The sequence below is a fragment of the Camelus bactrianus genome, chromosome 23 (genome assembly GCF_048773025.1).
Source record: "Camelus bactrianus isolate YW-2024 breed Bactrian camel chromosome 23, ASM4877302v1, whole genome shotgun sequence".
Lineage (NCBI taxonomy): Eukaryota > Metazoa > Chordata > Mammalia > Artiodactyla > Camelidae > Camelus > Camelus bactrianus.
Window position 1 is genome coordinate 7,902,175 of NC_133561.1, and position 14,748 is coordinate 7,916,922.

At 34.3% G+C, this 14,748-nt stretch overlaps 1 protein-coding gene across 4 annotated transcripts in view; it reads left to right on the plus strand.

Annotated features, from left to right (window-relative positions):
• The window catches only part of BRINP3 (BMP/retinoic acid inducible neural specific 3), a 338,781-nt gene that overhangs the window by 166,868 nt on the left and 157,165 nt on the right, over window positions 1–14,748 (plus strand). For all 4 annotated transcript variants that reach the window (XM_010974025.3, XM_010974027.3, XM_010974026.3 and 1 more), the window contains one exon: window positions 14,113–14,303. In XM_010974025.3, the coding sequence (XP_010972327.1) occupies window positions 14,113–14,303 (191 nt within the window). The remainder of the gene's footprint in view (window positions 1–14,112; window positions 14,304–14,748) is intronic.

The following is a 14,748-nucleotide window of genomic DNA, read 5'->3' on the forward strand; positions in this document are numbered from 1 at the left end:
ATTATGGACGCCACATGGTTGTCTTGAGATAGTTTTTGTTTTATACATTTTTGTTTAAAGCCTTTGTGGTAAATCACTTCTTCAGTTTAATTATTGAATGGTGACAATATGCTCTCTCAAAATTAATTCATTTATTTAAAAGTCTTGTGCATGTATCTTTTTGAATTAGATACACGCAAAAGACTTTTAAATAACTGGAGTAAATTTTCATAGCAGCACTATTTACAATGAAGATGTGGAAGCAATCTAAATGTCCATAGGCAAATGACTGGATAAAGAAGTTGTGGTATATTTATACAATGGAATACTATGCAGCCACAAAAAGAATGAAATAATCCTATTTGCAGCAACATGGATGGACCTGAAGATTGTCATACTAAGTGAAGTAAGCCAGAAAGAGAAAGAAAAATACTGTATGATATCGCTTATATATGGAATCTAAAAAAGACACAGATGAAGCTTATTTACAAAACAGAAACAGACTCACAGACACAGAAAACAAACTTATGGTTCCTAGAGGAGAAGGAGGGGGGTGGAAGGAGAAATTGGGAGTTCAGGATTTGCAGATACCAACTACCATATATAAAACAGATAAACAACAAGGTTCTACTGTATAGCACAGGGAATTATATTCAATACCTTTTAGTAACGTATAATGAAAAAGAATATGAAAAGGAATATATGTATGTGTGTGTGTATATATATATATATATATATATATATATATATATATATATATATATAACTGAAATGCTATGCTATACACCCAGAAATTAATACACTATAAGCTGACTATACATAAAAAATAAAAAAATTTAAAAAGCTTCTAAAATGTTAAAAAAAAAAGTCTTGTTCAGTCACTTTCTTAAATGGTGAGGAGGAACGAATAAGATGGCCACCCTCACTTGCCTTCTGATCTCTGACTATTTCTTGGATTTTGTGTTCCTGGTGTTCTCTATTGGAATTCTTTTTTCTTTAAATGTTACTTAGTTTTCCTTCAGGAATCTCCCCTTTGGGTGATGTTAATAATTCTGCTAAAATGCATGAAATTATCTAAGTAGCTTAAGGATATAAACTATTTGCAATTAAAATATATACTAGGTTGATTTCAGGGAGTTTAAAAATTATTACTATTAAAATTACACTAAACCTTTTTTGTTGCTGTAAGTATATTTTAGCCTGGTATGTTTTACCTGACTGAACATGTAATTGTATTACTCCATTTCTTTAAAACTTGAGCAAATATTCGGTCTGTCTGACCTTAATTGACCAAGACTGAGGACAACTCTAATATTAACACATTGAGGATGTCATGTATGGAGGCAAACATTTCTAATAAAAAGCTAGTTATTTTGTAAGTAGATGTTTTCTAAGTAACTAGATCTTCAACTAAATTGAAACATTTTTCAAAACAAGTTGAGTGTAAAATACTCTCTACCAGTATTAAAGTGATGAAGAGGAAAGAAATGAAAAATGTCTTTTTTTCCCCCAAGAGTTATTTAGTACATCATATTATTGACTTAGACATAAAACATGGGATAGCATCTTTGAAGCCTTTAATAGGATATTTTATGATAGATAAAGCCAGTGATTGAATTATCTTCCTATAGGGAAAAATAAATTATAAAAAACCTTCTTCAGTATACATCATTTTCCCCATTTATTTCATCTTATAGTTTCCAGACTATTTATCAATATAGTAATTTAGCTTGCTTCTATTTGGGCTAATGCTATCTCAACTCCATCACTGTTTAAAAATCTAAAATAAGCTATTCAATTTGAGGAATCAATCTTGAAAAAGATTGCACTCCTGGGATATATTGATTCCTAGCTATGGAATATATTTCATGACTGTTTTTATAATATATTTCATTATAATACAATATATGACAAACACTGAAATAAAGTGTATCTGTGTACTGAATTTAGAAATATAAAAAAAAGAATGGATGGAAATTAAAAAAAAAAAAAAAAAAAAAAACCTCAAAATTGTTGGACTTACCAAAGAGAGGGAGGATGCCTGCTATAAAAAGTACCAGATCAGGGTTTGGGATCAATACAAAAAGACTAAGGGAGAGGAAAATTAAAAAAAAAAAAATCATTTAAACATTTATAAGAAGTTTATAACAAAATATTTATAATAATTTAAAATATGACCTCATCCTCATATCCAGAATTGCACAGACTTGTCCAACCAGTCACAGTCAAAGGCCTGAGCCACCCACAGTCATGTGAGAATGTAGGACCTGCTGGGTGAGACCTGGCTCTCTTTAGACGGAAGGGGGCGCTCTGCTCTCCTGATAGCACATCCTAAAGAGGAGGAAGAGCAGAGCCTGGGTTACTCATGCTGGTCCCTGTCCTATATTTAGCCTCTCTGTTAACTCACTGCACCTCTGTGGGTGGAGTCAGGATTGTGGACCTAGAGAGAGGACTGCTTAAGCAGAACACCTTCCCTCCAAAGTATTCTTTTCCTAATAGAGAGGGTTTTTTTTTTTTGAACAAAATTCATTCTAGGAGCAAATATATTTAGATTTGTTCATTTACAACTGTAAAGAATATGTTTCCTTCTGAGCCTCATAAAAACAGTTCCATTTTTGACCACTGGTTTTGAATGTGCAGCGTTTTAAAAGCCATCATTAAATTGTAAGCAGAATAGTTAACAATATTTTTTTTCACTTGCATGTTCATTCATGGCAATTTTCTCCTGCACATTCTTATGAGAATGTGTCTGTGGTTATCATATTGCTCAACTTAGGTATTTTGTCAGATATTTAATTTTGTTAAATACAGAAAATATATTCTTCATTGTTGGATTGAAAAAAATGCATGCTTGAGGTCCAGAGTAATACTACCTTACTAGGATAATTATTTAATATTAACGAATACTATCTTGGTGACTGCATAGTGTATAACTATGCCTGCAAGGTCATTTTGTTTAGCTCAAAAGTTTTATGATATATTTTCATGTGTATATCTCAATATGGTAGAATATTTAGATTTTTTTCCTATGTTCTTGGATCCTCATAAGTATAGGAAATCCAAATATCCTCACTTAATTTCAAAAACACTCAATTCTCAGTTTTCGCTATGCAATTTACATATATAGTATGCACAGACAGTTTTAAAGTCTTTGTCATGCATCACCTTCCAAAATCGATTAACAGCTGTCATTCTTATTTCACTTGGTCTCTTCTTAGGAAGTACAACTGCCTTTTGCTTTAGTTTAACTGCAACATAATAAGAAATTCACCTGCCAAAATATATGTAATTTATTTCCTAAGCAAATATGAATAATTACTTGCAAATACATGCAACTATTTCCTCTATTAGAATGCATATTCTATTTAAGAAAAAAGAACTGAAAGAAAGAAAAGAACTCTTTTCAGAAGCTTTTTTAATCCCAGGGAATTATTAAAATAATGTCCCAGATGGGGAAAAAAGACCACTATACTAGGATTTAAAACTAAATATTTACTCATACTCATACCACTTAAGATTAATTATGTCAATTCATCTCTTTGTCTCTGTCTCTCTCTTTCTGTCTCTCTATTCCTCTCCCTCATGTTTCTCTGCTAAATAAAATAAAAACTTTGAAATTAAAGTAATATGGCTGTTTAACTTTTAGTGGTTTACTAAGGCAGTTATCTATTAAAATGATTTGAACCCATGTATAAAAATAATAATTAAGATAACAACGAAGAAAATGAAATTGAAATTGCTGTGTCCATAGATCTTAATAATGGCATTCCCGAGAACTCAGTCCAAAGATAAATGCTACGTTTTAGAATTTCATAAATTTGCTTATGTTTTTTTCTTGTTCCTTATGGCCCTTTGATAAGATAGAGATAAGTCACCTGCCCATTTGTTTGAAAAATACGTGCTGAGTTACCTATAAAAGCGCAAAGATTCAGGACCTACTTTAAAGGAACCTGTAGGTCACTGACACAGACAGACATCTAGATTGGTAATACGTTTTGCTGTGGTTCAGAGCCTCATTACTGGAGTGTGACCATGGTCCAACAACGTCAGCATCCCTTTGGAGCTTGTTGGAAATGCAGAATCTCCAAATCCATCCCCGGTGAATGAATCAGAATCTACATGTTAGCAAGATCTCCAGGTGATTTATCTGCACATTAAGTTTGAACAGCACTATTTAGCGTATCTATGTAAATTTAGAGTGTATTTAACTGTTCTAGAAATCTCACTTCTGAGAATTAAGCTTACCAAAATACTAGCAGGAGTCTGTACCAATACAGAACAAAGTGTTCATTATAGCGTTGTTTGTAATTGCTCCAAAATGGAAGTAACTTAATTGCATTTCATTCACAGTATGTCCGGTTCCATCTAACCTTGGAACTACATGTTTCCAGTTCCCCTTTCTTCATGTCATTGTTCTATGCAGACTACCGTAACTGGGTAATTTTGTTCAGAGATTTTTCAGACTTACTTTTTGGGTGGAGGGGACTGTTAATAATCATAAGATCAGTTGCTTTCCTTTGGAGTGCTTTGCAAAGCGTATCATGTTTCTTTGTCAAAGCCGTATGGGCTGGTTATTTCCTTCCCATAATATCTTGCAGATGCCAATTGGTGTTAAGCCAACATGTCTGTTTTTTACTACCTTTATATATTTGGCTCTGCTCCTGGTCAGAGGTCTGTTTTTCTAGGATTTTCTTTTCTTCTATGTGATTCTAAGACATTGCCTTTTTTCTACACCACTGTATAAGTGGAAAGATACATATTGTCAGGATACACACCTTTTTAGCACATTAAGCTAGGGAAGAATGATCATTAGTAGTGAAAGGAAAGTCAACGCTGTGAAAAGTGAAATAAAATTTCAAAAGGACAATGATACTTAAAATATGGTAAAAACTTAGCACAAGGAATAATGTCGTCTGTTATTACCAAAAATAGGGTAACATTTTTGAGCTGAAAGGATACATCAGAAGTAAAATCCATAATTATTCTTATGCTATGTTTGCACTGGTTATTTCTGTGCAAAGGATTTCTATACAAATAGCAGTTTTTGATAAGTAAAACTGACACAAGAGCAGAGCAGATATTCACAATAAGGTCTTCAGGCATAAGGAGGTACAGGGACCAGAAAGACATTTGCCATAAATGCATGTTCTTTTGCTGGATGGAAAGGTATAGTCTGTACTAGCCCAAGGGCAGCAGCAGTGATAAAATAAATAAAATACAGGCAACATCCAAGAGTTAGCTTCATTGCAGTTAAAAAAAGAAATAACCTCAAATCTCAGTGCATCATGACTATAATGGTTGTGCCTCCCTAATATTATATGTTTTGATGGTGGATCCCCTGTGATTCTGCTGTTCATTCAGGGAATCAAGATTAGGAAGGCCATCTGTGGAGCATAGTGTCCTCCTGCTGAAGAGCAAAAGCAAAAATAAAGAAACCAAAAAAACAGTATAACTTTCTGATGCCTCTCAAAACTTGCACTGAATCATGGCATACATGGCTTGAATGTATTCCTAAACATTTTCATCTTCAATCCAGGTTAAAAGGGATCGTTCACTGTTTTCCTGACAATGGACCATTCATCCGTGTTATGTTGCATCCATGATTTAAAAAAAAATTACAGAGAACAATCTGCCACATCATCTTACTGATTTATCCGCAGGATTCTTTTACTCATTCTGTTATCCATTGTTTTTCGTTCTAACATTTCTAAAGCATTACCTCCATCCTCTATGACTGTCTACATGAGAATGCAAATTGAGAAAATCCAAGTAGAAACATAATAATATGAAAGTTCTTTAATTTTGTTTGTCCTGGACCTACTCTAGAGGACTTGAAAACCAGGACAGAAAAATACCTAATTGTGAGTTCCACAACATATCAAGGGTACCTAATCCTACCCTATGAATTAATCATAGGGTAACATTAAAGTCCTGATTTTTTTGTTGTTGTTTTATTGTCCTCTGTCTCTCATTCTCTATGAAAGCATCCTTCTCTGTGTGCTTTTAATGTCCATAAACTACCACAGCATTTTAGTTGTAAAAGGCACAGCTGCATGATTTCTTTGTGAAATAATCACATCTTTTTATATCTACAATCATTAATCCTTTTCACTTTCTGATGGGCTCAGAATGTTGAATCATTTCAAAATCACATTTAGTTTTTACAAAATTTGTGGATGTCCTTTGGCACTCATGTCATGCTTATGAGCTTCATTTGGTTTAAAAAATATGAATAAAGATGACATTTGAACACCAATTTTTTTAGTTGATTGAATAATACCTCCATTTTCAAATCTGAATATTGTATTTTTTTTCTTTTCATAGGAGTCTGGTGAACTTGTGTAACTGAATACTTGAGAGAGATTTGCAATTAAAGTTGAGAATGCATTCTTCTTTCTTGAGACAGATTGTAAAATTCTCAAAGGAGATGAAGATATGAAAATCATGAAAGCATAGTAGTTGTGTGTAATTTTAAAAAATAGATCATTTGGAGGAAAGAAATAGGCTTATTTTCCACCTAGGTTGAGTGGCATTGTCAAAATATCTTAGCTATTTAACACTCTGTGATTTACAAAACTTGAAATTTAGCGCAGGCTAGCCAGCTTACATCACCTAGTTGTCTGGTCTCTTGGAAATAAGGGCTTAAAACAAAGCATTCATGAAAGAACAATTATGATCATTAAACTGCAGATTTAAGCTGCCTCACACACATCACTGCAGCAAAAGCTGTTGCCTACATGGAGTAATGTTCCACTGTGGAGAAGAACCACCAGCAATGTATGAATGGTGTCTCTTTATCTGGTTATTGAAAAGAATAACCAACTACTGTCTTTAATAATCCCATATATGTTGATTACATGTTCTACTAGAAAACAATTTTGACTAAGCCCAGGTTCCTGTGGTAAAATTTAATATCTGTGAAATTCTAACTTATGAAAAGTTAAAAACCTGTCATTTACTGTGGGGCCCTAAAAAAAAGGAAAGAAGAGGAAATCAGCATTTATTGTACACGTTATACGTGCTCTGCCTGGCTCTATAGAGGAATTGTATTGTTTAATCTTCTCAAACAGTTGAGAGTGGGATATCGTGTCTGTTGTTAGAGATGGAAATGCTAGAGTACGTGTGACTTTACCCAAGTCCTAGAGCCAGCAGGCAGAGGGACCGCGGGCGAGAGCCGATAGGCCCTCACATGGACCTGACTCCAAAACTCATGCCTTCCTCTCTCCAATATCATACATCCTTCAAATTAAAAAATAAAAAACAGTGAAATTAGTAAAAGTATATTAAGATTTACAGCATTATTTTTCCTCCCCCCCATCAAAAAACTGTGTTCTTAATGATGCAGGGAAAACAGATGTGGGGCGTGAGGAGGGCCAGGCTTCGGTTGAGCCCCGGGACGTGCCCCGCCAAGTGTGGGTCCTTGGCTTCGTGCAGGAAGGATTTCAAGAGCGAGCCCCAGTTGAGTAAAGGTAGATTTATTTAGAGAGATACATTGAAAGGCAAGAGAAAGGCCACAATGTGTAGGCGTTGGGTGCTCAAATTGAAAGTAGGTACACACTCCATTGAGAGAATGTGGGCTGTTTCCCCAATGGAGAGAGAGAGAGAGAGAGGCAGCTGCGAGGCACCATGTTGCCAGTTGTTCTGGGCTCAGTGGCTTCATATGCAAAAAGTGGAAGGACCAGTCTATCTAGCCTGGGGAAGGGGCTGGGATTCCCAGGAAGTTGGCCATTTCCCACTCTTTGACCTTTTGTGGCTAGCCTTGGGACGGCCATGGTGCCTGTAGGCATGTTATTCACCATGTTAATATATTACAATGGGCGTATAATGAGCTCAAGGTCTACTAGAAGTTAAATCTCCCACCATCTTGAGCCTCAAGGCCTCCTGAGGGTGGAATCTTTCACCATTTTGATGTTAATTGCTGTAGCATTCCTTGAATGGCTGTGCCCTGCCCTCTTCCTGTCTCATTAAGTCACTTAAAATAATTACTTTTCCAAACAATAAACAATTAGTAACATTGGCTTCCATTTGTAATTATTAGGGATTGTTGTCTTTTTTCTATTTGATTTGATAGATTTTTATAATGAAACAAAATCTTAAAAAAAATCTTTCCAGTGTTTAAAAAGCTGTAAGAAGGTATATTCAGAGAAGTTTTCCTTCCAAAAGTGCTCCCTCCATTCTGATCTCTCCTTTTCCTTTCAGGTAAATAATGATCTAAGATATTGGTTAATTCTTCCAGTGTTTTTGTTTTTTCCAAATAAAAAGAAGTCCTTCAATATATTTGTATCATCCTCTTATAAAAAAAAAATCCCACTTTGTGCAATCATTGCTTTGATCGTATTTGTGTGCAGAAATAATCCTCACTATTTTCTTTGGCTGCACAATATTTTACTGTATGTATGTAACGTAGTTTATTCTTATTGACTGGGCAGTTGTGTTATTGTACATATTAGAAAAATGCCACAATTAGAAACCTTTTGCATATTTGAGCCACTGTTTCTTTGGGATAGATTCTTAAAAGTAGTACTGTGGAGTCAGTTATCACTAACTATGGCCAAATTTCTCTCCATAGTTGTAGCATTTGCAGTCGAGCAGCAATATATCAGAGGGCTGTTTCCTTCCAGTTTGCCAACAAGCTTGCCAACTTTGTCCAACTTTTGAATTTTGGCAAATTCCATAATAGCGATGTGATGTATTAACATATTTTAAATTTGCATTTCTCATACTATTGGCATCAATTGAATATCTTTTCAAATTTATATGGGCCATTTTACTCTCCTTATCTCAACATTCTTTTCCTATTTTTTTTTTCCTGCCTGAATCTTACATCATTTTTTTCCTTGATTTTTAGGAGCCTTTGGAATGTTAGCTGTATTAGCCATTTGTCCATTATGTACGTTGCAAACATCTCTCCCCAACACAAAATTTACTTAGGGTGTTTTGTGCTAGAAAAAACAAATATCTTTTTATATTGTCAAATGCATCTATCTTTTATTTAATTATTTTTGGACTTTTAGTCATAGTTAGGAATACTCTTCCCATTCCTGCATTTTCACTCATTTTTTTCTAGTCCATTGGTTTCATTTTATTAAATATTCACGTCTCCAATTTGTTTGGAATATCTTCTCAGATACAATTATATCCTTTATTTTGCAAATGGCTATTCCAGTGTCATGATGTCATTTATTAGAAAGTCCACTATTCCCCATTAAATTAATAGTCTATCCTTATCATGTACTAAATTTTAATATATACTTGTTTAAAAAATTTTTTTCTCTTCCAGTAGTCTATTTATGCTTCTATACTACACTGTTTCAATTATATACATTTTACAATATGCATTCATTTTAATTATATACATTTTCATGTATATTAAGGCATCTCACTCTTTCCTATTCTTTTGGAAAGTTTTCTTTCTGTTGACTTTCCTTTGATTATTTTTTCCCTAGAAAATTTATAACTATCATCACTAGGTCTATGAAACAAATGAAAACTGACATGTTGGTTCTTTAATAAGATTGCATTAAACTTATAAATTAACTTAAGGAAAGCTGATGATACACTTTAACTTGTAATATTCCTGTTCAGAGGAAAGTACCATGCCATTTATCAGTCTTTTTGTTATTTTCAGGAGTGGTTTTGCAGTATGTTTTGCCTTTTTCTTGGTATTTTAAATGTTATGCCCTAATCCATCATAACTTCTAACAAATTATTTTTTGTATATGTCAGTCTACTGAGTTAATTTTTTTATTACTTTCTTCAATGTTACTAAGTTCTGTTACTTGTGTAGTAGTTTGTCCATTGACTTTCTTGAGTTTTTCAGATAAATAATCATGCTATTTGCAAAGAGTTCCAAGTGTTTTTTTGTTTTTAACGCTGTTACTCTAATCGCAGGTACTCTTGTCTATATTTGCATTTAAATGTGTTTATTAGTGTGTCAAAAAGTAGTACCAATTTATTTGTCTGGCTCTGATTTTAATGGAAATGCCTTCTGGGTTTTCCATTAAATAAGATAGTGGCTTTTAGGTTGAAAATTAGATATATCTTGTCCTTTTAAGGAATTTTCCACTGACTCCTAACTTACTGAAAAGTAATCGGCAATAGGTACAAGTATTTATCAGGCACATTTTTAGGCATTACTGGCGATCAAAGTTTTTCTTTTTAGATGTGTTAATATGCTGAATTATATTAATGGTTTCCTAGTATTGAACCACCCTTGCACTCCTAGAATTATCCTATTTGGTTATCAGATATATCTTTTTAAAACTTACTGTGGGATACTGTTTACTATTGCTTTATTTATGATTTTGCATCAATAATACTAAATTGCATTAATGTTTATTGTTATTGTTATGTGTGTATAATCTTTTCCAGATAATTGTTCGATGTTATAGTCAATTTATTACAATTAACTAAAGTTTTCTTTCATTTCATATCCTCTGGGAACATTTTAAGAGATATCAGACTTTTTGATCTTTAGGGTTTTGGCAAAACCCCCCTGTGAAGCCATTTAAGCCTATTGATTTTTTTCTTTCCTTTTCTTTTTCTTTTTCTTTTTTTTGGTGGAGGTGTTCTGTGACACTTAAGCTTATTTGCAAAAGTTTTACAAAATAATATTTATTTTAAAATATCCATTTAGTTTACTTTGTTATTTAATTGTATAATTTTCTATCTCTATTAAAAAAGTAGATTGACTAGTTGTTGGTGTGTTTTTCTGGTTTTTCTCCTCTTCAAAGGAGCTGTTTTTTTATTTATTTGTTTTTTTCTACTCTTATACTTTTTTTTTAACCATTAGCACTAGCTTTCATCTTCTTAGTTACTTCTTTTTAATTTCTAGAAGGTAAAGCTTTTTTTTTGTCACTTTTTTTGGTTTTAGAGTTACATAGTTACTTCAAGTATTTTCATAACCTACATAAAGTACGTATTTAATGCTATGAATATTTATTTGATTTCTATGTCTGTCAGTCTGTTTCTATTTCATAAATAAGTTCAACTATACTTCAGTTTTAAAAATATGAAAAAAAAGGGTATTTATTTGAGCATGGCTTTAGCTGTGTCCCTTACATTGTATTATGTAATATTTTCCTCAAGTGTTTTTAGGAAGTTTGTCATTTTGCTTTCATTTATCCTATTATTCAAGAGTTATATAATAGAAATATTTTCCATGTGAAATGTCTTTTTTTATTTTGTATCAATTTTTAATTTTTATTATATTGCAGTCAGAAAGTGTGCTAAAGAAATCATTATTCTGACATTTGTTAAAAAACAATAAGGCAGACTTTATTCAGGGGGACTACCACAATGAAATTTTACAGTAGGGGAGAGAGATTGAGTTCAGTTCTGAGCAGAACCAGGAAAAATGGGGATTTATAGACAATGAACAGGGTAGGGGGGGTCAGTGGAAGGAAAATTACGAAGAAGGTAGGGTAATTTGTTTTACATAGATATATATTATTGAAGTATAGTCAGTTTACAATGCTGTGTCAATTTCTGGTGTACAGCATAATGCTTCATTCATACGTGAAAATACATATATTCTTTTTCATATTCTTTTTTGCCATAAGTTACTACAAGACATAGAATATAATTCCCTGTGGAATCTAAAAAAAAAAAGAGGACACTAAGGAACTTGTTAATGAGACCTAGCAGGATTCTTGCTGAAGGCAGACCAGGGTGATCAGGCGTCATCAGGGAGACGGTGGGGGAAGAGGAATTTGGTCAGATATTAAGGATGACCAGAGGTCCAAGGTAGGGGATTCTTGCTAAAGTCACTTCACAGGATTATTCCTAAAACTGGGCTCTTGAGAACATGCCCATGGAAGGAGTCTGGTCAAAATAGGCTCACAGGAGCCTGTCTAGAGTTTGGTCAAAGAGATGCCTTTGTCAAGGGATATGCTTTTTTCCTTCAGATTTTTTTAATTTACTGAGGATTTTAAAGTAGAATATATGGCCAATTTTTCTGAATGTTCTGTGTACTCTAGAAAAGAAGTTTTCATTCCCTTTTTATTAATATAAAGTTGACTATTTACTTATAAGATCTACCTTTTTAACTAGGTGGTATAGATCTCATTGTGACCTCTGTTTACCTCACTGGATATGTCCAGGTCTAGGAAATGTGTGTCGGCATCTCCTAACATTAACAGTGTATGTATATTTTAAACTGTATCTTACGTATTTTCTGCTTTATAAAAAATGCTGCGATTAAAGCAAATTTGCACGTTTTAGTCTTTAGCACAATTGAGCTTATTTCATTTTCTCTTTTAATAAATTTAGCCTGAAGAAATCATTAACTCTGCTTCCTTTTTCTTTTCCTGTATCCAGATATCTTTGTCGTTTTGTTTTTAACCTTACCTAATAAGATACATCTTTTGCTGTCTTAGTCTGCTCAGGCTGTTAGAGCAAACGACTACAGACGAGGCAGCTTCTGAAGGGCAGAAATGTGTTGCTCATAATTCTGGAGCCTGGAAGTCTGAGATCAGAATGCCAGCATGGCTGGGTGAGGGCTCTCTTCCAGGTCACAGATTTTTCCTTGTCTCTTCACATGGCAGAAGGGGTAAGGAGTCTCTTATCTTTACAGAGGTGCTAATTCTACCCCTGAGAGCTCTGCCCTCATCACCCAGGCACCTGCTGCAGGTCACATCTCCTAATACTGTCATCTCAGAAGGACAGAACTATGACATAGGAATTTTGGGGTGCACGAGCATTCAGACCATAGCCCTGACTGCTTTATGGGTTCTTAGACTCTCATTCTTTCTGACCCAGGTGCAGGATGTCTGGGGACTGTGTCACAACTTGGCACTCGGGTAAATCATTCTCACATTCAACGATCTTTCAGAGATACGTTCACTCAGATTTCCACACTACTCCATCCTCTTCTTGGGGGATAAATCATTGCTGCAGACTTTTTTCTTACTTTTCTATAGTATTTTACATATATGTTCCCTTTTTGCTTTCAGATGTTCCCAACCGAGAGCTGTTTATCATGCACATGACCTAATGCTGTTGATCATCTGACCCATTCATTCATAGTTCTGAGATCTTTTTTTCCCTTCAGCTCTTCCAGTTAGTCTGCTTGATTTCCAGAATGTATGTTGAGGTCCAAATACAAGCTGAGAATGTGCCTTTCCAAAATAACATTTTGACACCTTATTTCCAATATCAATTTACCTGATCTCTTTCAGAGAAGTGTGAACTGTCACTTAGGATGGGATGGTCACCTAAGCTATGTCATTTTAAAATTGGTATTCCTTTTACTTTGGAGAAGAAATGCAAACTCTTCTACTAGAAAATCTTATTTGATCTTTTATAAAACTGGCTTGCCAGTTTGTACGTGGGCATCATGCCACCTGAACAGATGGGTTTCCGAAAGAACGAGAGCAAGCTTCAAGTCTGACAATTATATGCTGGAAGAGTCCCCAAGAATGTGGAAGTCTGAGGACGGTGTGTTCTTAATGTTAAACTGAAATGGCATCGACACTTTTTTGTCAACATTTGAACATTGAAAACTGCAGCCTAATTGTGATATGCTTTAAATTTCACCTTACAGGTTCCATTGTCAAGTACCTAAAGCTTCCATGGGGGTTAGGGATTCCTATGGAGCATAATAATAACACACAATATTTTAATACAATGCCCATGTTTATCAAACCTCTGAATTTAACACATATATTTATATAACTATGCATATCTATGTTTTCTCTCCATTTTAAAGATACGATTGAAAACAGCTAATGTTTTGTAATATGTTTGGTCATGTTTCCGCTTGCCATGCTGATCTGTAGTAAATTCTGAGTTTGTTTTACGTATTTTCTGATCTTAATTTGCTGTGGGGCCACCTGAGTGTTAGGTTTGTGAAACTATATGAGAAAATCAATAAAATCGACAGGAAATGTTCTGCAAAAGCTTGCTATTTGGTATTTACTAAATATGTATTAACAGCCATGAAAATCCCGGGTGCTTGTCTAAGGTACGTGGGAAATATTGGTGAATGACAAAAAAGTGAAATTCCCTGCCCGTTTGTTGTTTCTCCCTCTTTTGTTTCATTATGGCTGTAATCTAGGCTTCCTCACCTGCAGGTAGTTGAAGAATTGATTTTTTTAGAGGGAAGTGGAATAATGTACAATATTATCAATACAGGAGAGGAGTCGCTCACCATTTTTGTGGACAAGCGGAAGCTGAGCAAACGGTCTGAAGGAAGTGATCCCAGCACCAACAGCTCTTCAGTTACCCTGGAGACGCTTCATCAGCTGGCGGCTTCCTATTTCATCGACAGGGACAGCACCCTTCGAAGACTTCACCACATTCAGATCGCATCCACTGCCATAAAGGTATGAGTATCTCTACCCTCAAATTAGGTCACACCACTGTGTTTCTGCCTCTGAAATGCTTTTCTATATATTTTCATGTCTCACTGACTTTAGCCACTGTGTCCTAAGAAATAATTTCATATTTCCTTTTGCTTTGAGTTATGCATTCTGTTTAAGATGAAACTGTGTCTTTTTTCATGGAACTTGGTTAACTTGATAACTGGGTCAAAGTGTTTTCATGTCAGAAGGTTAATTGAAAGGCACTTGAGTTGTGTACGTTTATCCTGGGGTACGCAGACTTCCTCACAAAGTGTGTATGGATGAAACTTTGTTTTAATAGAACTGATTTCTTTTGTAAAGCTTCATATTTTATTGTGTGCATTTAAAACATTATCCTAAGAAGGGGCTTTATTAAGCTCGAACTGGGTCAGTGCCACAAAGATCATTAAGAAGTCTGGTTGAAGGA